Source organism: Caenorhabditis remanei, chromosome II, assembly GCF_010183535.1.
Source record: "Caenorhabditis remanei strain PX506 chromosome II, whole genome shotgun sequence".
Lineage (NCBI taxonomy): Eukaryota > Metazoa > Nematoda > Chromadorea > Rhabditida > Rhabditidae > Caenorhabditis > Caenorhabditis remanei.
This window is the reverse complement of record NC_071329.1, coordinates 6,781,706-6,803,713: the sequence shown is the minus strand read 5'-3', so window position 1 is coordinate 6,803,713 and position 22,008 is coordinate 6,781,706. Positions and strand designations below refer to the sequence as shown.

Sequence of the window (22,008 nt, the reverse complement as noted above, 5' to 3'; positions counted from 1 at the left end):
ACGTTTTTGTTGTGTTTGGTTTTGAAATTGATATTCAAAGAAAAATATTTGTATTTGATATCATAATTTATATTATTTTCAGTCAATATATTTAAAAACTTTTTGATATTTCTCTGTGTTTTCTCGAGTTCGAATATTTTATTCGAGTATTTCTGATTGTGCCATGCTTCTTGGTGCAATTACAAAAGTTTCACGAAAATCAAAACTCAGCAGAGAAATTTAACAGTTCACCAGAAAAGATAGTTTAAATATATTTAAACTAAATTTTTTGATTAAATCTAAATTATATAGAAGGTTTCAATGATTCTCCCTGCCAGAGGTACTCTGCAAAGAAATTTCAAAAAAAACCTCTGAAAAGCGAGATTCTTCTATACATTCATGTTGAAAAACCATATTTATCGGAACACAAATTTTACAGAAACGTTTGGTCACTTTTCAGTTAATTTTTGAACGTGACCTTCTCCTTTTTCACATTCCACATTTCCATATTCTCACTTTCTCGTTGTTTTTTCCACGTGTTATTTCTTTTCTGATTCTCTTCCAACAATCATCTATCCCATATTAATCAATTCTATCATTATTCCAGCCAACACAAAAAACAATGGGAGGAGTCATGTCATATTTCCGCGGCCTTTTCGGCGCTCGCGAAATGAGAATTCTGATTCTCGGACTCGACGGAGCTGGAAAAACGACAATTTTGTACAGGCTGCAGGTAAAATTCATCCAATTCGATTGCCTGTTTCAATAAAAAAGAGATTTTCAGGTTGGCGAAGTGGTGACCACAATTCCAACAATCGGATTCAATGTGGAACAAGTGGAGTATAAGAATTTGAAGTTTCAAGTATGGGATCTCGGAGGACAGACATCGATTCGACCATATTGGAGGTGTTACTATGCGAATACGGATGCAATCATTTATGTCGTTGATTCGGCGGATAGGGATCGAGTGAGTATAAACAATTTTTTGAGTAAAACTCAATCTATTAGAAACGCTTCTCTTTTGACTAATTTGATGACTTGTTTCAGGTTGGAATCTCTCGTCAAGAGCTCGCCACAATGCTCCAAGAGGACGAACTTCAAGGAGCCGTTCTGGCAGTTCTAGCCAATAAACAAGACATTTCTGGTTGTCTGACAGAGACAGAAGTATACAAAGCACTTGGATTAGATGCTCTCCGTAATCGAACTATTCAAATATTCAAGACTTCAGCATCGAAAGGAGAGGGACTTGATGCAGCAATGGATTGGTTGGCCAATCAATTACAGCAGAAGAAGTAGAGACGATTGGAGTGTATTGTTAATTCATAATATTTCCCCCCTTGTTTTCATTTCTTGTAATGTAGAGATATGTCTAGTGAAAATCTGTATCTGGTTTTCTCTAAAATTCCATTTTTCTTTTGATTTTTTCGCTGCAAAAAAACACGAGGTGTGTCTTTCTCTCCCTTTCTCTCCTATGAATTCTGTGATTTTTCCGTTTTTTTTTCTAGTTTTCTATCGCTTTTCCCTTTCCATGTAACTCCAAAAGATATAACTTTTTCACCGGAATTTATTCGTTTATTGGACCCGTTTCCCCTCTAAAATTGGTTGTTTTAATTGCCTTGATTCCCCTTTTTTCTATTATCATCCCATTATTTTAAATGTAAAAATGTTATTTATTCAAATATCATTATCATAATCATTCGAAAAAAACGTATATTTTAATTGTATAAAAAGTGTAAAAGACCAGTAATATGAGAAAACAAAAGGAGTCGAAGATTCATTGATGGCGAAAAACAGTGAACTTCCAATCAAGAGCAAGGTGAAACAAAAGGAACAAGAAAATGAAAATGGTAGCGATAAAATTACAAATGATAAAATTAGGTCAGTGAAATACTCAACTTACGCTGAAGAAATACAGTACCGTGCAATAAGAAATTCAATTTTGGCATTTTCAGTTGAAAATTTACAACAGCTCAGAAATCACTCAAAATCATTTTTGCACTGAAATGGGACGATTTTAGGGTAAATTTGTCGATATGTAACTTTCTAGGGAGTGTCCATACAAAAACGTTGTCAACTACAAAAATGAAATTCATTTTGTGGGACAATCACTGGTACCAAGAGACACTCTCAAAGTTGAACTTTTTCAACTGAAAATACCGAAATTGTATATCTTATTACACGGTACTGTACACATGGAAACCAAAAATCTACACGTAACTTGGACTAGTCACAGTGACCCGCAGAGTAGTATCAGTGATCCCTGCCACTCGCAACAAGCCGGAATATATATTTTTCAAGAAGTCTTTCCATTGACTCCGTATTGCATTCAATCGTATCTCAATCAAATTTCTCGTTTTCACAACAATCTCCAATTCCTTCCGAATTCGTTCCTTCTCAGTATCAGATGTCTCTTCTTCCAACACTTCCACACATTTAATCTCCAACTCTTCGATCTTTTCCCTCACTTCACTCAACTTCTGAATTTCTTCAATATCTTCAAGATGCTTGAAAATGACTGCAGCCAATCCAACATCTGGTTCGCCCATTTGAATATTAACCTTACTGAGAGAACTGCAGCATGACACTAGAGCAAAAGTGAATTTTCTGTTTTCATAACTTTTTGCTTTGCTGGAAAATGAAAAATAAAGGTCACAGTAGTTCAAGTTCTGAACTCACATGAAATAATATTTCCAATATTGGCGTTGACACGTCGCAAATGCCAACTTATTCAATAACTCTTGCTCATTAAAGTCCAAGCCTCTGTTGAGTCCAATACTAAGGTTTCGGATCAGATCTTCTTCACTATTAACCCAATAGTGAATGTACTCATTGATATCCTTATAGCTAAAATTGGTTTCACCCAATTCCACATTTCCAGAATGTTTGATTGATTTCAGAACATCCATAGTCACCCAACGAGCATCCGAATAACGAACTGACTTGAAGTTGAAGGGCTGCAAGTTTAAAACTAGATGCATTCAAAACTCATGAGACTTACATTATCATGTTTGAAATCTAGATCAATGTTACATCCGATACTAAGACGGGCCTCCGGTTTGACAGTTTTCAGAATAAACGAGACTTCATCGGTATCCAAAAAGTCGTTATTTACTTCCCGATCGGGTGTATACTCAAATGTGATATCACTGTAGTTTTCCGGAATAACTCGCTTTATATATTCCTTCAGGTTCTCCGATTTCTTATCCTTCACACAAATAGTACAATAACATTCGTCCACCACAAAAGTTTTAAAGAGTCGTCCAGTAACATTCATGTTTTCTTGAATGGGATTCAAAACCTCGCGAAACAGCTCATTATCACGGGACTCTATAATACTTGGTATATTATTGGAAAACCTCACAGTAAATTCGCTCCCATTTATCGATATAATACAACAAGTCTCCCTCATACGAATAATGAGTACTTTAATCTTTTGTTTTTCTCGTTCTACTATTTTTGCACTCCGTTTTGAACACATGCATAGTTTTATTCTGAAAACAATGAAGGAGTATTAAAAACTAAAAAAAAGGAAATTTAGTTCAACTTACTTTTCAGAAAAATCCAATAACTTCACAACTAGATCAGCCGCTGAATAAGGAAGCTTAAATATTGGAAGAGAGCTCATTTCAATAAGAAGATTGAAGAATCGATTGGAATACGTTGCTGTGGATGTAAAAGAGGGACCTGCTGTTCCTCCCAATGTGTGGTCTCCTTGTGAATGCGTATGTGTCTGGGCATCTTGAGTCCTGCGGACAGTCGTTTTTTATTGATTTACGGACTCACAGTGCATTTGAATACTCCTTGTTCCCTCTGGTCGACACTACATACGTCTCCTTTTCCTCGTGCCCAGAATGAGCATATTTCCACTATTGAAGCTCCCCGAATCTTCAGTGGACACTATTGTCAAGCAAATGGAGTTTCACGAAATGTGTGTATTTTAAATAATTATTTGACTATGAAATGCTGTTCAATTACAGAGTATAACTTTGCATTTGTTCGAACCAATCAGCAAAAGCTGTGAAACGACTCAGCGTTACTTTTCATAAAAGTTCTGAAGAAGTTCCAATTAAGTTTCAGAAAAGCACGGAATAATGGTAACGGGACATATACGGTGGGACAGCTACACTTTGACTACCTATCACTATGTCTCCGATTCAAGGCAATTGAACCAGAAAGTCTCCCAGATGATATTTACAAACACCTCGAAGATGTTGAGAAGATTCAGAAGTTGAGCAGAGTGAAGGTAGACATTGAGAATTTGGGATTCGAGTATCAGAAGATGTTGGAAAACGAAAAATGTGATATTGAGAAGGAACGAATTCAAAGAGAGTTGGAGATAGTGGAGAGAACGAAGCATGGTATCAATGGACAGTTGGGATTGGTTCAGCACCAATGGAAACCATTTTTATTGAGTTTTCTCATGGGGGCCTTACGAGTGCTCTATCCTATTGGAATGAATGTTGAAGTCAATCTCTCATTTGATGAATCTGATTGAGTAATTTTCTTTTCTGTTTCTCAATCCTATATCAATACCATCGTTATTCCAGTCATTCCAAAAAAAAAGTTGCCTTGATTCCCTTTTTTGAAGAAGTAGAGACGATTGGAGTGTATTGTTAATTCATAATATTTTTCCCCTTGTTTTCATTTCTTGTAATGTAGAGATATGTCTAGTGAAAATCTGGAAATCTGTGCCTGATTTTCTCTAAAATTCGTTTTTTCTTTTGATTTTTCGCTGCAAAAAACACGAGGTGTGTCTTTCTCTCCCTTTCTCTCCTATGAATTCTGTGATTTTTCCGTTTTTTTACCAAGTTTTCTATCGCTTTTCCCTTTCCATGTAACGTCAAAAGATATAACTTTTTTCACCGGAATTTATTCGTTTATTGGACCCGTTTCCTCTCTAAAATTGGTTGTTTTAATTGCCTTGATTCCCCCTTTTTTCTATCATCATCCCATTATTTTAAATGTAAAAACGTTATTTATTCAAATATCATTATCATAATCATTCGAAAAAAATCGTATATTTTAATTGTATAAAAAGTGTAAAAGACCAGTAATTTTAGAAAACAAACGGAGTCGAAGATTTCGGTGAATTTATTATTTCAAATCAAGAACAAGATGAAACAAAAGGAACAAGAACATAAAAATGGAAGCGATAAAATTACAAATGATAAATTTGGAATTTTTTGAAGTTTTTTGAATTTTTTTCAGGAAAAAGTCGAACATCCGACTCTCATTCGGAATTATAAAAAATAGCATAAAAGTTTCACATTTTCGATGAAAAATTTCAAAATTTTCATTAAAATTGTTGGAAAAAAATGGTTAGTTTTTTGAAGACGGGCCTTGACAAATATGATAACCCTTGGATGTCATCAGTCAAATACTCAAATTTCGTTGAGGAAATACACATGGAAACTAAAAATCTACACGTGACTTGGACTAGTCACAGTGACCCGCAGAGTAGTATCAGTGATCCCTGCCACTCGCAACAAGCCGGAATACATATTTTTCAAGAAGTCTTTCCATTGACTCCGTATTGCATCCAATCGTGTCTCAATCAAATGTCTCGTTTTCACAACAATCTCCATTTCGTTCCGAATTCGTTCCTTCTCAGTATCACATTTCTCTTCTTCCAACACTTCCACACATTTAATCTCCAACTCTTCGATCTTTTCCCTCACTTCACTCAACTTCTGAATTTCTTCAATATCTTCAAGATGCTTGAAAATGACTGCAGCCAATCCAACATCTGGTTCGCCCATTTGAATATTAACCTTACGGAGATTGCTGTTATATGAAATTAGAGCAAAAGTGAATTTTCTGTTTTCAACACTTTTTGCTTTGCTGGAAAATGAAAAATAAAGGTCACAGTGGTTCAAGTTCTGAACTCACATGAAATAATATTTTATATCTCGACATTGACACGTCGCAAACGCCAAGTTATCCAATAACTCTTGCTCATTGAATTCCAAATCTCCTTTGATTCCAATACCAAGGTTTCGGATTAGATCTTCTCTAGAATTGACCCAATGGTGAATGTACTCATTAATATCTTTACAGCTGAAATTAGTATGTTCCAAACATATAGTCTCAGAATGTTTGATTGATTTCAGAACATCCATAGTCACCCAACGTCCATCTGAATAACACACTGACTTAAAATTGAAGGGCTGAAAAAGTTAGGAATATAAATGTTATCAATATTCATATGAGACTTGCATTATCATGCTTGAAATCCAAAGAGATAGTACTATCGATAGTAAGACGGGCCTCCGGTTTGACAGTTTAAAAAACGAGACTTCATCGGTATCGAGAAAGTCGGTATTTCCTTCCCAATGTTGTTTCCCCTCAAAGAATATATCGCTGTAGTTCTCCGGAACAACACGTTTTATATATTTTTTCAGATTCTCCGATTTCTTATCTCTCACACAAATAGTATATCGGCATTCGTCCACCACAAAAGTTGCAAGGATTCGTTTAGCCAGGTTCATATTTTCTTGAATAGGATTCAAAACTTCGCAATAGAGCTCATTATCACTGAACTTTAGAAGTCTTGGTATATTATTGGAAAACCTCACTTTGAATTCGTTCATGTCTATAGAGAATAGAGTTTCCACTACCCATATAGTACACCAAGTCTCATTCATATGAATGTTAATTTTTTGAATCTTTTGTTGTCCTCGTTCTACTATTTTTGCACTCCGTTTTGAACAAATGCATAGTTTTATTCTGAAAACAATGAAGAAGCATTAAACAAAAAAGGAAATTTAATTCAACTTACTTTACAGAAAACTTACAGAAAAGTTCAATAACTTTACAACAAGATCTGCCGCTGAATCAGGAAGCTTCAATATTGGAAGAGAGCTCATTTCAATAAGAAGGTTGAAGAATCGATTGGAATACGCTGGGTGCAAAAGAGGGACCTGTTGTTCCTCCCAATGTGTGGTCTCCTTGTGAATGCTAATGTGTCTGGGCATCTTGAGAACACAGGGGAAACTGTCCTGTGGACTGTCGTTTTATTGATTCAAGCGCACACAGTGCATTTGAATACTCCTTGTTCCCTCTGGTCGATACTTTTCCTCGTGCCCAGAATGAGCATATTTCCACTATTGAAGCTCCCCGAATCTTCAGTGGACACTATTGTCAAGCAAATGGAGTTTCACGAAATGTGCGTTTTTTTAAATGATTTGACTATGAAATACTGTTTAATTACAGAGTAAAATTTTGCATTTGTTCGAACCAATCGGCCGAAGCTGTGAAACGGCTCAACCCAACGTTTCATCGTCTCTTAATCAACTTTTCTCATGACAAGTGCAATATTTGGCTAGCGGAAGAAGAATATAGACCAAAACAACTCAAAGTCACTTTTCATAAAAGTTCTGCAGAAGTTCCAAATAGGTAGATAGGGGTTCCCATTTTGTTACTAATTTTTCCGATTCATTCAGATCTAAGATGGATGGAATAGAAGAATACAGATATGAAGTCATTGATCCCGCGCAGAAAAATGCGAATGTGGCTAGACTAATCATGGATTCTATTAATGTAAAAGAATGTTGGTATGGTATTAGTCCTGATAACATTGAAAATCTGAAAGAATACGTAACCAATGTTCTTGTTGAAGACTATAACTATTTTGAAGTTTGTGGGAGAAAAACGGCTGCTGACGACAATTTTCTAGACTCAGAAGATTTAACATTTCTTATGAATACTGTCAAGAAAAACGTTATGTTCCAAGTTATGTCTAATATTCCGACGGATTTTAAGCATGAAAAAGTGAGTTATATGAACAAAAATAGTCTGATTCCTAGACTTTTGTAATATTCAGGCTTTGCAATTCAAATCTTTTCATTATATTGACGATCGTTGGTTGACACTTGATAATTTGAAGTCAATGAGAAATGTTGAAGAAGCAGTTCTCAGCTGGACCCATTTCAATTGGAATGATATCAACCAGTTTCTTCATTATTGGATGACTTGTGATGATGATATGATGAGAGAGTTGTTCATTTACTTTAAATGTGGGACAGTTTTCAACGAGAACGAGCTGCTGCGTAATCTGACTGCAATATCTTGTCAGGTTGATCGACATTCATTTCACTATATGTGGGTTTGGTTGGAATTTTGTGTTTTTACATTCTTTCAAAAATATGTTAAATATGAAAACTTCCATGAGAACTTTTCTAAAAATTACGTGAAATCCACTTGCAGTAAGATATACAATTTGGCTATTTTTCAGTTGCAACTGACCAACTTGGAGAGGTTGTTACGGTATCACTGAAATGTTTCTCGAAGTCAATTTTTTTATGAATTATACAGAACAAAAGTAGAGCCCCATTTTTTTTTAGATTTGAGGGAGAAATTACTTTGTCGATATGTAACTTCCTAGGGGTGTTCGTACAAAAAATTTGTCAACTACAAAAATGAAGCTCTACCTTTGTTTACTTTGTGGGACTATCAGTGGTGCCGTAACACCCTATCAAAGTTGGTCATTTTCAGCTGAAAAAGGCCAAACTGTATATCTTACTGCACGGTACTGCACGTGAATTTTCCCTCTGATTTCAATGACTGATCGAAAACTTAGAACGTGTCAGTAATCCTAATTGAGTTTCAGAAAAGCACGGAATAATGGGAACAGGAAATATACGGTGGGACAATTACACTTTGACTACCTATCACTATGTCTCCGATTCAAAGCGATTGAATCCAAAAGTCTCCCAGATGATGTTTACAAACACCTCGAAGATGTTGAGAAGATTCAGAAGTTGAGCAGAGTGAAGGTAGACATTGAGAATTTGGGTTTCGAGTATCAGAAGATGTTGGAAAACGAAAAATGTGATATTGAGAAGGGACGAATTCAAAGAGAGTTGGAGATAGTCGAGAGGACGAAGCATGGTATCAATGGACAGTTGGAATTGGTTCAGAACCAATGGAAACCATTTTTATTGAGTTTTCTCACGGGGGCCTTACGAGTGCTCTATCCTATTGGAATGAATATTGAAGTCAATCTCTCATTTGATGAATCTGATTGACTGTGTTATAATTTTATCTTCTGTTTCTCTTCCAACCGTCACTTCTATCATTATTCCAGCCACCCCAAAAAATTGTCTTGATTCCCTTTTTTCTATTATCATCTCATTACTTTAAATGTAAAATTGTTATTTATTCAAATATCATTATCATTATAATTCGAAAACAATGTCTATTTTATTTGTATAAAATAGTAAAAGACCAGTAATTCAATAAAACAAAAAGATTCGAAGATTCATTGATGGCGAATGTTGGACCGAGGAACGAAGCCCAATCCCAATTTGGCAAGTGACATGTTTTTTCGAAGATTTACCACGTGAAAGTAGGAATCTCGTGGACCGGGTTTGATGAGTCCTTGCGAGAGATATCGGATACAAGTGAAGAAGTCACACACGGCGGCGATCTGAAAATCGAGAAGATTTGTTGAAGGATTTTGGAGGCGGGACGTCGTGATAGAAGTGAGCAAGTTGCTGTTAAAATTTTGGAAATATCTGTCTGTGCGTCTGTTTGTCTGGATGTCCACTTTAAGAAATTTTCATATCGGGAGACAAGTTTTCTACAGTTTTTGTCCGTCTGTGTTTACGGATGTCTGGATGTCCACAAAACAAGTATGGAATTTCACAATTTCTTTTTCTAGGCCATCAAATCTTTGAGATTATGTGGTTTTCTTCAAGAAAGCGAAACGTTTATTGTTGGACGAATGTCTGTTTGTGTGTCTGTCTGTCCGAATATCCGAACCGAAAAATCAAATTTCACGTTTTTTTGGTTTCAGGGACTAGCTTTATATTGTGTTTTCTAGGCCACCAAGATTGTAACTTTTCTGGCGGTTTGGCAATTAAATTGTATGTCTGTGTCTGAATTTCAAACAATTTTCATGAAAAATCGATTCGAAATCTTACCCGATTCCTTGCAATCAGCGAAACGATATGCCACTGTGACCCGTCGTCTCCAATTCGTACTCGATACGGACAGAATCTCGATGCATTCGTCAGTGAACATATTCTCAATGAAGGTTTCGACTCATTCAACGGTTCCAGTTGTACTCGATTCTCTCGAATCGCCGTCATCAATTCAGAAGATAATTCCGAATTCTCGAATAACATACACGGTTCGACTTCTTCAATTAGCACTCGATCAATGAATGGATGAGATTCGTCCGGATGTCCGCAGTTCCTCCAAGAATCGAATTCAGCGAAAAGAATCGGATCGATCTCCTCAACTGCATCTGCCTCTTTTTGCTCTTTTTCTTCTGTTGAATTCTTCGAATTACTCGTGGAATACGATGATGTTGAAGGCAGTGACGACGTCTTCTTCTTCTCAGAAATCTCTTTTTGTTGCTGTTTTTTCGATGAGGAAGATCCATTAAACAGTTTGGACAACGTTGATTTATGCTCGGGTGAGGTTGTCTGTTTGAAGTGATTCTGTCCCATTCCTGGAGCAGATATCAATTCTTTCAAAGCACGGACTTCTGCTTGGAGTACTTCTACTTCCAGACGGGATTCGTTCAGCAGTTTTTCGGCTTTTTCACGACGTTCCTCGGCGGTGTTCACCATTTTATAGGCTTCCTGGAAAAAAGTGGTAAATTGGGTTTCCGGTTTTGTAAAAAAGAATTGAACTAGGTAATATATGTCGGTGTTTAAGGACATCCGGATGTCCAAGTATAATGTTTTCATAGCCCCCTCTGTTCTCGTCTATCTATGTATGTATCTTTCTGTTCGGATATCCGAATGTCCGTGTGTGAAAAATGACGTCTGGTAATAGTAATGTTTGTCCGAATGTCCATTTTCAAAGTTTTTTTTTGAAAAACAAAGAGTCAAGATGTCACTTTACTGTTTGGAAACGTTTGGAAAGTTATTTCTGTCTGTCAGTCCTAATTTCCAAATGTCCGAATGCCCACTTTTCAATGATTTTACTAGAATAACATGTGTTTTGCTATGTGCATATCTGTGCGTCTGTCTATCCAGATTTCCACCCTACTTACCTGAAATAACTTTTCCGTCAACTCCTGAACCTCTTCATCCACCGTCGTCTGAATCTGTGTCATTTTCTTATCCTTCTCAGCCAACGCCGTTCTTGTCGCACGCAGCTCTGCTTGCATTCTGAGCAATTCTTCGGCTCGAGGACTCATCAATTCTGAATCAGATGACGTCGAAGCAGATGATGATGTGGTACTTCGGGCGGAGGTTCTGAAAGTTTTAGAAGTCTGTGTGTCCAGGTGTCGGGATGTCAACTCACCTCAAATTATCCTGTGGATCCAGTGACATTTCCAAATGAATTGGGTTCAGTACGGCGATGGTGTCCACCATTTTTGCATAGTTTTACAGGGATTTTGGATTCTGGAAAAGATAGTTTTTTTGCAAAAAAAGTTAAATGTATGTCAAAAATGATAAGAGAAACAAGGAAAGATGACAGATTGGAGAAGAAGACAAGAAGACAGATGTATGTTTTTTCAATGATATCGTCGTATCGTAATAGAAGAAGAAAAGGGAGAAAAACGGGTTTCTGATGTCTGTGGTGATGTAAGAGAAGAAAAAGAAGACAAGGGGAGAAGGGAGGAGTTCCAATAATCCCGAATGGATTATGAGAAGAAGAAGCAGTGGAAAAAAGATGGGAGAGGAATTGCGAATTGATAAAGAATGGAACAGAAAAAAGTATATATGTGGGGAAGGGACAATATTGGAATGGGGATGAGGTAGAAGACAATGGGCGGAGTCAGATGACCAGGAGAGAAAATGTACGGAATTGAGATCGCAAGAGTTACAACTTTTTTAAAAGATGAACCTCAAAAATGCTGGATAAAACATGATTACTTTTAGAGAATGGGAGATAAAAACTAGAACAAACGAAACTGGTAGAAATCTATATCTCTCAAGTTTTAGAGTTTCAGAAACCATCTTATCAAGATCGGGCTGAATTTGTACTTGACCTTATACGGACGGTTCTAATTCAGAATTTCACAATCTTATATGGTACTAACATGAGCTTAAACACGTTTGAGCTTGGACTAATCCTAATATCAGGATGAATCGAAAGATTCAAAATCGTGGAATACTTGAAAACCCTACTGGGAGTTCTGGTCCCAATCTGATTAGCGGTGAGACTACACCGCTTTCTAAATTGTGGTTACCTATTCTAAACGAACTTCTTTAAGTCTTTGAAGCTCATTATTAAACGTCGTGTTTTTCGGTTCATTTTGGTTAAGTTGAAGCAAAAATAACTCTAAACTCAAGTTTCATCTGAGACACTATCAACACGGGACCATCTAAACCAAGTCATCATCACGACCTCACAAGACTTTGCTGAGCAATTCAAATCACCCAACGAAAAAAAACACATCACATCATGAAGAAAACAGAAAAAAGATAGAGAGAGAGAAAGTCAGATGATAGATCGAAGAAAAGTTGAACTTTTGTTAAGAAATAGAAGATGGAATGGGATAGAATGACACATGGTGCACAGAGGGCTTCAGAAGAGTTGAGAGAGAAGGGGAGGAGAATAACAACAATAATAAACACAAAGATTGATTGAATAAGAGTTTATATGAAGGGAGAGAGAAAGAAAAGTTGTGTTATGAAGCTTGAAGAGAGAGAGAGGTCTGGAGAGGAGTTATGATGACGGGGGATACTGTAGCTTGGGAAACTGAAAGCGTGTCAAAACATTCTTAGAAAGATCGCAGAGTCCATTTGTAGTTATGGGACGTGACCTATACCATTGGAAAGCTGAGAAAACGCTGATTTTATATATATTCAGTTTTTGCCCTCGAGGCCTGGTATTCGAGAAAAACGAGGCAAAAATTTGGACCATTGAGAAGTCATTACCTTTCCGACGTATAAACGTCGCGTCGTTTCTCGACTATCTGATCTTGAATAGATATTTAGAATCAGCGTTTTCTCAGCTTCCCAATGGTATAGGTCACGTCCTATAACTCCAGACCATGATCTTTCCTAGTTAGTGTGATGAGTCACTAGTCGGGAGAAATCAAGACTTTTTCTAGCATAAAAATAATCAAATTCTTCTGTTATTGAAAATAGAAATTTGGCGGTTAGCACAATTGCAACAGATGATTTCTGGCATCGCCAAAAAATATTTTAAAAGTTATTGCAACAAAAAAAACAAGCCGAAAATATGGCAAATGTTTGTTCACCTACCGGTCAACGGGTGAGGTGAACATGGGAACACGGGGGACGAGAAGGCAGCTGACAGACAAAAAATAAAACATGGGAGGTGGTTGACAGGGACGATTGTTACAACATGAGAATGGAAATATGATGGGATGTGTGTTTTCAGGAAATTGAGTTTTTCTGAAATTAGAAAAAAAAGGAGTGGTTATCGATGACACGTATGTTGAAGCCTGAGCTCGAAGACTGAAATTTAGGGGATAAACCCAAACTCCTTGAACTTAAAATCCTGAATCTTAACGAACAAGCCTAAATCTCAACTAGACTTTTCAGGCCAGAACTTTTTAGCCTAAGCCTAACTTCGAAAGAAGATAAACCTGAAATCTGAAGCCTAAGTTTGAAATTCGAAGCATGAAATCTTAAGCCTATGACAAAATTTGTGAGCTTGAGCCTAAACAATATAACATAAAAATGAGGAATCAAAATTTTGATCAAATCTCGAACATCAAATTCATTCAAAAGGCCATGAAGTTTCCGAAAAAGGCCTTGAAATGCTTCTCAAGTAAAAAAAAGTCCGTCCTTGCTTGCCGATGTCCTTTTTTATGCGACTACTACTATCCCCCCAAACCAACTAATTTCGAACGAATAACCATGAAAAAGAAGTGAAAAAAAAGAAGTAAAAGGAAAGGAAAAGAAGTTAGCTATTCATGAATAAGAAGGTCTTCTGACGGAGAGCAAAAAAGAAGAAGAAAAAAGGAAAAAGAAGAAGAGAATTTCGTGCGAAAAGTGTAATCAAAGAAGTAGAAGGAGGAGAAGAAAAAGATGTCAGGATGAGGAGACAAAAAAGAAGAAGAAAACTTCGAAAAACAAGAGAAACCGGGGAAATTATGTACAGTAACCGGGGGTACTGTAGTTTGGAAAAGTTGAGAATCAGTTCAAAAGGAAAAATATAACCACGGGTTACTGTAGAGGTACTGGACTACTGTAAAACCAATTTCTTGGAAATCTTACTTTTCAAATAACATTTTTCTTGGAGAACCTGGTCAAAAACACTTTTTTAACGGTTTTCCGAAAGCTAACTTCAAACTCAATCCGAATATTTCTATGCTACAGTAATTCGAGATTACTGTACTCCAGTATTTTTGACCAACTCCCAAAAGTAAAAACTCAAAACCAAAACTTTTTTCGTGCCTGTTCCATTGTATGCGGTCAGTTTGGAAGTGAGAATTGAATGGAAAAAACACAAAGACTGTTTACTTTCGATGGTTCTCTCTCCCACTCTTTTGCTCTGTCTGCATCTCTTAAAATACCATAATCTCTAGTTATATATAGAAAATGATGGGGAAGAGAAGTCGGATCAAAAAGGGAACGGCGGTAGGTTTGGGGGAGACTGGACGGTTGGAAAAAAACGGGAAGGAAACGGAGAATGGTACTTGAATGGGTTTATGGATGGGAAGAAGGATTTGGGGATCGTGCCCAGTAGCAGAATAAATAGGCTCCAGAAGTTTCAGAAGGCCCTGTCATTTCGAAACTGTTTCCTTTCGGTTCGTATAGTACAAAACTTCAGAGGAATGGTTCTAATTGCTAGGTGGGTAGTAGGTTTTGCAAGGAATCCAGCTTCAAATAGTTGCGAAGTGTCCCTTGTTTCAAAATGACCCTTTTGAAAACAAAGGTAACTGTCAATGACAATGGCCAGAAACCATTGTCAGTTTGTATACAAGAAATGAGGTAAATTGAAAACGAGAGAATACAAGAACATGTTTAGATTAGGTTGGTTATGGATGGGTTAGCAATAAGGTCACCCCTCTTTTCTTATTCGAAAAGGGAGAGTGGGTTTACAATTAACACCGGAACTTGTAAATTGACTGCGATCTTGGGGAACATGTTAGACGAATGATTTGACCATAATTTTTCACTGCAAAGGTTTAGAATTTGAAGATGACAGTAGTTTTGAAGTCACATCGATAAATGAAACTTCCATAATCTGGATTACTGTAGCTTTCTGGTTACTGTACTTATTGAACGTTATGTCTTGATATAGTTTGGAGCTGGTCTCCAAAAAATTCTTGGTTTTCGTGGTGAGACCCGAATTTCAGAGTGATGGGTAAAACTACAGTAATCTACAGCAACTTGGGTGTCGTCACAAATAACTGAGAGACTATAAAATGAATGCTTCTCAGGAAATTCTATATCTAGGCATTGGGCAAACTGGACATCCGGACACACAGACACATAGATTCAAATTTATTTTAATTTATTAGCTCGTCACAGTTCTTACAATTGCTCTCCACCAAAATGTCCTTGAAAAACGACAACTTTTCTCTAAGTCTTTCAATTTCGCACACAATTTTATTTGGTTTCAGTAGAGCGCGGTTGTGAGAAGCGTTCCGTGCCGATAGAAAAACTTCTAAATATCTCAATATTTTCTGAGAAAATTCGAAATCAAGTCAAGTAAATACGGCCTACTGATAATCTCCAAACTGATGCTTTCTTCAGTTCAAAAAAGTTTATACTTGGAGCACACTTTCTTACTACTAAAAATGGCAGCATGTTTTCAACACTTTTAGCAACAACAGCAAAGAAAAACATGAAATTGAAGCCAATTTCTCTTCTCCTCTCTGCCACGTCATCTGACCAAAAAAGGGGGCGTGGCCTAATCATTGGGACTCGGTCGGACTTTTTTGAAAGTAAACAGAAAAGAAGAAGAAGAAGAAGAAGAAGCTTCGAGAAAACAGAAGAAATCGAATTCAGAAAAGTTTTTGGAAGAAAACGAAAAAGAAGAAGAAGACTAAGGAAATGGAAAGAAGGGAACCAAAAATGGGGCAAGAAGAAGAGCAAATGTGTCTGCGTCTCTCGATTCCACACACTATTTCAGCTATTTTGAAGTGAACAGATGGGTCCGGCTGGAAAGCAGAAGAATCTAAACAAAAAGAAGACAAGGAGATGAAACATCATTTGGGAATGGAAAAGAGGGAAAGATGAGACGACGGAGATTATCTGAAATGCATTGAATGGAGTGAGATGAGGAGAAGACAAAGAGATGGAAAGTTCGTCCCCCCTTGGGAGATATTAGAACGATTGTGGAGGCGGAAACGGATATATTTAGACAATGTTGGAGTGAAATGTTGCACTTTTAGAAAAGTCGGTCTACGGGTCAGTTTGTCCGGATTTCCAGCTCATCTGAGCACCGAGATGTTGATGCCAAGTTGCCTCAGCACATAGGTTGAGATTCTGTTTGTCTATCGGTGTGCCCGGATGCCCGGATATCGGACAGATTGCTAGGTTATCATCACTTTTTGGGTCTTGCTAAGGTTCTGATAAAATATGTCTGTCTGTGCGTCCAGATGTCCGGAAAGCGAAAGTTTTGGCATTCAGATAGAAAAGAGGCGGTTTCTCATGTCTGTCTGTGTATCGGTTTGTCCAGGAAACGTTCTGGATTTATTGATTTTTTTCAATCTGATAACATGTCTGTCTGTGTGTCTGTTTGTCTGCCCCGAGGTCCGGATACCCGGATCATGTGTTTTATTTGACGTTGTCTGTCTGTCTGCCTGTCAGTCTGTCTTTCCGGATTTCCCATATTTCTGTACCAGTGCTGGATCTGTATGTCAAAACAAGAACAGAGAATCATGATGACGCCAATTAGGAGCCGTGACGGAAAGAAAACGGAAAATGTGTGCAAGAAGGAAAACATTACAAAATCGTACACTTATCGGAATGAAAATGAGTCACATTTGTTAATTTCATTTGGAGATTTTTGATGGGAATTGGAGAAGAGTGAAAAGAAGAGAGAAAAAGAGAAAGGGAGAGAACATTTGCATTACCATCTGTCTTCCGGTTACGAGCCCCTGTAGAGTGGGTTGACAGTTGGATGGCCGTTTGGTAACGGGATGGGAATTGGGGGTAATGAATGGAGGAGTAATGTCAAGCACGTTCTGAAGGAGGAGAGAGTACGGATGGTTTCATGGGGGTTTTAGAAAGAACCCTCGTTTGGGTATATTAGTTTCAGAAAACGGTCTGAACGAGAAACATCAGCATCGAATTGATAGCTGCTGGGATGGCTCAGAATCATTGTGTCCTCCAGAATTATTCAGTCCTATTTCTACTAACTGCAAATTTTTAGATTTAGCTGTAAATACGGGTTTTATTGTAAATGAAAAATGTACAATGGAAATCCATACTTGTAAACCGGGCCGGCGTGTAACTCGCTTCAAACTCAATATTATGAGCTGAAAAATATACCAAAATGTAGCTCTCAGCGAGTTCTATATCCCTGAGCTACCACATGTTCTTGACCTACCACGGGCCGGGCTAGAATACCTTTTTTGGCTATTTTCAAGTTTTTATGGCACTTTTTCCCGGCCCGGTTTACAAGTATTTGGAAATCAAGATTTCCATGTTTGTAACTATTCTTGAATACACTGACTATTCTTAGAAAGACATTAATTGTTGGAAAATTATCTAACTTGACTTATTGACACAGACAATCAGACAATCAGCATCCGATGTCCTCTCATCTGAAACCATGTCGCAACCTCGAAAAACTAGAAAGAGAAAACCGCACTTTTCGATTCTTTGGCTAATTTTTGTGGATTTCGGTAAAAGTTTTCAAACCTGTACAACTCGCAAAAAACCAAAAAAACTGCCACATTCCAATTCCTGAACACCAGCAGTAAACCAGAATAGACATGTGACTTGCTCCGATAAAAACTGAACATGACAAATGACTGGGAACCTTTTTTAGAGAAAGGGAGAGCCCCCCTTCCCTCCCAAACAACCTTAAAAATTCCCAAGAGAAGTGAAAACTGGTCGGCGGAAACAATTTTACGAGGGGAGGGAAGGGTATAAAATATTCACGAGTTTCGGGTTTTTCTAGGTTTTTGTGACTTTTTCAAGTCCATTTTTCAGTTAACTTCTCGGAACAAGAGAGGAAAATCAATGACGTGGACGTCATCTGAAGTTGTTTAAAAGACGTGGCGGCTAATGATGTGAAAATAGAAGAGAAGAGGGAAAGAAGGGACCATTGGAAAAGAAGAAGAGGAGATGGAGGGGTAAATTGAATTAGTGATGGGAAAGAAGAGAGGCTCTTCACTTGGAGAATGAAGGGAAAATGTATTAGTAGTTATACTAGAAAATGGGAAGAAAGAAACCAAAACAATTCTTGTAGATTTTTCAGAAAAAAAGTGGAGGAAAAGTAGGGGCGAATTTTAGGAACAGGATGAATTTAGGATGGATTTCTTTTTTATTAGCTCGACACAGTTCTTACATTTGCGCTCCACCAAAATGCCCTTGAAAAATGTCTCTATTTCTCTGAGTCTCTCAATTTCGCACACATTTTGATTTCGGTAGAGCGCGGTTGTAAAAAGCGTGCCGTGCTAATATAATTTCAATAAATTTTCTAAAAATCGTGTCAACAAGGAAAATAATGGCCGAGCTTTGGAAGTTTAATTTCCTCGGTCACGGGCCTAGCTGTCCAAACACAATGAGAAGTCAACTCTACAGTACTCATCAGAGTTCTCAAATCTGCCATTCGATCATGAATTGCCAAATCATTTCCACATTATTGTGGTATGTAGAACAAACCAAGAGCTTCATTTTTTCATTTGACAACTTTTTTTGTACGGACACTTCCTAGAGAGTTACCTGTAATTGAAATCCAGCACCTCTGGATCAGGACTGTGCGAAAAAACTTATCCAAAAAATGTTCGAAAATGTTTTTTTTTCGAAAATTTCTGAACTAAAAAACCGAAAAATTCGAAAAAAAAACATGCAAGAAAAAACATGTCAGAAAAAATGAGTTTTTCGGAGGCAAAAATTTTGAATTTGTATGAAAACTGTAAGTATTTTGAGGACAAATCCCTAGAAACTTGTTTTCGAGTACAAAATTAGAAAAAAAAACGTTTATGGAAAGTCGAAAAATCACTTTTTCTTATTTTGATTTTTGAAAATTTCAGCAGTAATTACCTAATTTTCGTCCAAAAATGTTTCGCACAACCCTGATATGGATATGCAATTTTGTTAATTGATAGATAACACAACGTTGGCGAGCTATAACTGTCTAAGCTTGTTCAAAAAAGTTGTCAACTACAAAATTAGAGATTTAGATTTGATCTACATACCATATGAAGTTAAGAACAATCTGACAATCTGAAAGACCGCGATACCCTGCCAGAGCTATAAATATTTAAACTAAACTGGAAATAGAAAAAATTCACAGAACCAGAAGACCCAACTGGCCACGAGCCACATAACCGATAATGAATGATACGAATAAGAAAGAAGAACACCTCTCTCTTTTCCATCCAACTGATAACCGAGTCTCCCATTTGTTTGCTCTGTTCGCCGCTCTCTTTTCTTCCCCGATGGCATAGTCTTTTGACACTTCATTACTGGCTTTTTGGCATTTCTGGTAGAGATGGGGTGACCGGAAACTCTTTGGAAACTATAATATTTGATCATGGATTATGCGGTGGATGACCGGAGTCCGAGAGGATTACGGTAGACAGCTAGAGACATCAAGACAATCGGATTCACAGACAGACGGCGAAACGTGAACAAGTTTACAGTAACCTTTTCGTTTTCAGGCTTTCAGCGTGACAAACTGATTCCCTGTTTTTGTTTTTTTTGCCACGTCACTTCCAGGACAATTTAAGAAGCGTCTTTTCGCTAAAAAAAACCAGTTATTCCCACAGTTTGTACCCCTCCAATGGCTCTTTTGAAGGAAAACGCGAATGGAGAGAATAATGCTGCAGAGTTGAACTTCAGTATTGGCGAGATGTGAGTTTAAGGAGAATATGTTTATTCCCTATACAATCTTATATTTCAGAGTGAGCGGATTCAAATTAGTCAAAAAAATAGACGAAGGTGGTTTTGGACAAGTCTACAAAGTGACGAAAGATGATAAAACATTCTATGCAATGAAGTTGGAATCGAATTTTCTAGAAGGCGGATCGGCGATCAAACTGGAAATCAATGTGTTGAATCAACTGCCCAGAGAATCAGTGTTCCCTGCGTTCATTTCCGGTGGAAAGAAGACAAAATTCCAGTTTCTCGTACTTGAACTTCTGGGGGATAATCTGAAAGTTTTGAAGTCGAAGAGCCCGAATCCAGACGTTTTTTCGGATGGAACATGGTCAAGAGTCGGGATTCAGTGTCTGTATGCGTAAGTTTATATTAGATGAGTTGTCAAAATTATGAAGATGATTTCAGAATCAAGAAGATGCATGACGCTGGATTTGTCCATAGAGACATCAAGCCCAATAACTTTGCCATTGGAATCAGTACAGCCACAGAAACCAGAAGTCGACGAATTCTTCTCTTTGATTTTGGATTGGCGAGGAAGTCAGTGCACATTTGATCTCTACCAGATTCACCAATTTTTGTTTCAGATTCATTCAGACCACGGGTAAAAAAGTGTCTAATGCGGGTGTATCGAAGAAGGTGGATAAAGGAGGCTCGAAACGAAAAACTCACCACTCAAAAGTAAAGACGGCCAAGTCGAAAATGACCGCTGGAGCATCGAAACTCTCGAAGACGAAGAGCAAACATGTTCCGGCTGGGGCGAAATTGGAGCAGAATAAGAAGAAGGTAAGATTTGATTTCAAGAAGGGAATCTGAACAACATTTTTCAGAATACAATTCAAAACCGATTTCTGGTTGGTCCACAAGAGAATCAGGGGAGCATAGAGGAGGTGGCAAAGGAGGAGGAGTACATGTTTCGGGTGCCTCGCCCACATACTGATTTCCGTGGAACACATCAATACGCATCTCCGAATGCTCACTTGCAGAAGGAATTGGTGAGTGGACATCAGGACAGACAGGCAGACAAACAGACTTATCTTTCCATTTCAGGGTCGCCATGACGACATTTGGTCTCTGATGTACATGATTGCTGAGTTCTTCATCGAGTTGCCTTGGAGCAATAACGAAGAAATTCCAGTTGAATCTTTGAAAGATCAAGCCAGTCTTCTTCGACTCTTCTTCGATGGTTTGTTCTTTTTAAAACATTAATTTCAGTATTCTCTAATTTTCCAGAGAAGTATCCGACTCGTCTGACCCCGAAAATGCAAGGACAACTGAATGAAATCGATCAAATGCTCAAGGATACCAACTATTATACCCATCCAAATTATGATGTTGTCTATCAGTTTTTGTCTGATGTAATGAAACAATCGGGCACTCTTTGGGAGACTCCGTATGATTGGGAGATGGGAAAACAGTCGGAAATGGATAAATCGAGAACGGTGAAGATCATCAAGAAGGATTTTGCGTGGGAGAGGGGCGATAAGTTCTTCAAGGTTTGTATTTTATAATCTGCAAGTTCTCATCTAAAGTATTTCAGTTCAATCGCTGGATTCAACTCAAACTGCCATCCCAATCCCCTCCAGTTTCCACGAAACAATTTGGTGCCCCGCAACCAACTTCTGTAATTGGATTCACTAAAAAAGATTTTCGAAAGTTCAATCGACAAGCGAGTAAGGAGGAAGTTGATGATGGGGAGGTTCTGGTTGAAGTGGGTGGAGGCGGACAGAAGTCGATGAAGAAGGAGATGGAAGTGGTGGAGTCGAAAAAGGAGATGAAGTGAAACTGATTGCTGATAATGGGGTTAGATAAATGGATTTGAAGTATTTGTGATTCCGGACTTTTTAGAATTAAACACATCTTTTTTATACGGAATGCCACATGTAATTTTCCATCGGAGCCCCCACTTTTCCGTATAGTTGTCGATTCTTGTTTCTGAAATGACTCGTCTTCTTTGGGGGATATTGTGTTGGTCATTTTGTTGGATAATTGATGGTTTCCTATCTATATAAAGTATATTTATGTTAATAAACCCACTTTGTCTATTGAGCTAGAACCTGAGTACTTTTACAATTAGAACTCTTCTTAA

The 22,008-nt window shown here is 37.6% G+C and overlaps 7 protein-coding genes across 7 annotated transcripts; 4 read left to right on the top strand and 3 right to left on the bottom strand.

Annotated features, from left to right (window-relative positions):
• Nucleotides 1-601: 601 nt before the first annotated feature.
• On the top strand, nucleotides 602-1,275 carry GCK72_004931 (uncharacterized protein; the record flags this gene model as incomplete). The annotated part of the gene is made up of 3 exons (XM_003116876.2): nucleotides 602-712; nucleotides 764-946; nucleotides 1,027-1,275. The coding sequence occupies 3 exons, from the start codon at nucleotides 602-604 to the stop codon at nucleotides 1,273-1,275; spliced, it is 543 nt and encodes a 180-aa protein (XP_003116924.1).
• A 911-nt stretch (nucleotides 1,276-2,186) lies between these two features.
• On the bottom strand, nucleotides 2,187-3,253 carry GCK72_004930 (uncharacterized protein; the record flags this gene model as incomplete). Its single annotated transcript, XM_003116785.2, has 3 exons — nucleotides 2,187-2,607; nucleotides 2,656-2,933; nucleotides 2,978-3,253. 3 exons carry the CDS (start codon nucleotides 3,251-3,253, stop codon nucleotides 2,187-2,189), a joined length of 975 nt encoding a protein of 324 aa, XP_003116833.2.
• Nucleotides 3,254-3,830: 577 nt separating this feature from the next.
• On the top strand, nucleotides 3,831-4,474 carry GCK72_004929 (uncharacterized protein; the record flags this gene model as incomplete). Its single annotated transcript, XM_053724949.1, has 2 exons — nucleotides 3,831-3,907; nucleotides 4,057-4,474. The coding sequence occupies 2 exons, from the start codon at nucleotides 3,831-3,833 to the stop codon at nucleotides 4,472-4,474; spliced, it is 495 nt and encodes a 164-aa protein (XP_053589143.1).
• A 925-nt stretch (nucleotides 4,475-5,399) lies between these two features.
• On the bottom strand, nucleotides 5,400-6,569 carry GCK72_004928 (uncharacterized protein; the record flags this gene model as incomplete). Its single annotated transcript, XM_053724948.1, has 3 exons — nucleotides 5,400-5,820; nucleotides 5,869-6,146; nucleotides 6,405-6,569. The coding sequence occupies 3 exons, from the start codon at nucleotides 6,567-6,569 to the stop codon at nucleotides 5,400-5,402; spliced, it is 864 nt and encodes a 287-aa protein (XP_053589142.1).
• Nucleotides 6,570-7,067: 498 nt separating this feature from the next.
• GCK72_004927 (uncharacterized protein) lies at nucleotides 7,068-9,005 on the top strand (the record flags this gene model as incomplete). Its single annotated transcript, XM_003116911.2, has 5 exons — nucleotides 7,068-7,144; nucleotides 7,192-7,374; nucleotides 7,422-7,749; nucleotides 7,802-8,079; nucleotides 8,588-9,005. The coding sequence occupies 5 exons, from the start codon at nucleotides 7,068-7,070 to the stop codon at nucleotides 9,003-9,005; spliced, it is 1,284 nt and encodes a 427-aa protein (XP_003116959.2).
• Nucleotides 9,006-9,238: 233 nt separating this feature from the next.
• On the bottom strand, nucleotides 9,239-11,309 carry GCK72_004926 (uncharacterized protein; the record flags this gene model as incomplete). Its single annotated transcript, XM_003117372.2, has 4 exons — nucleotides 9,239-9,406; nucleotides 9,903-10,568; nucleotides 10,985-11,189; nucleotides 11,239-11,309. The coding sequence occupies 4 exons, from the start codon at nucleotides 11,307-11,309 to the stop codon at nucleotides 9,239-9,241; spliced, it is 1,110 nt and encodes a 369-aa protein (XP_003117420.2).
• Nucleotides 11,310-19,824: 8,515 nt separating this feature from the next.
• Nucleotides 19,825-21,702, top strand: GCK72_004925 (uncharacterized protein; the record flags this gene model as incomplete). The annotated part of the gene is made up of 8 exons (XM_003116938.2): nucleotides 19,825-19,895; nucleotides 19,945-20,280; nucleotides 20,328-20,459; nucleotides 20,507-20,705; nucleotides 20,750-20,914; nucleotides 20,970-21,105; nucleotides 21,153-21,415; nucleotides 21,460-21,702. 8 exons carry the CDS (start codon nucleotides 19,825-19,827, stop codon nucleotides 21,700-21,702), a joined length of 1,545 nt encoding a protein of 514 aa, XP_003116986.2.
• Between the last annotated feature and the right edge of the window lie 306 nt (nucleotides 21,703-22,008).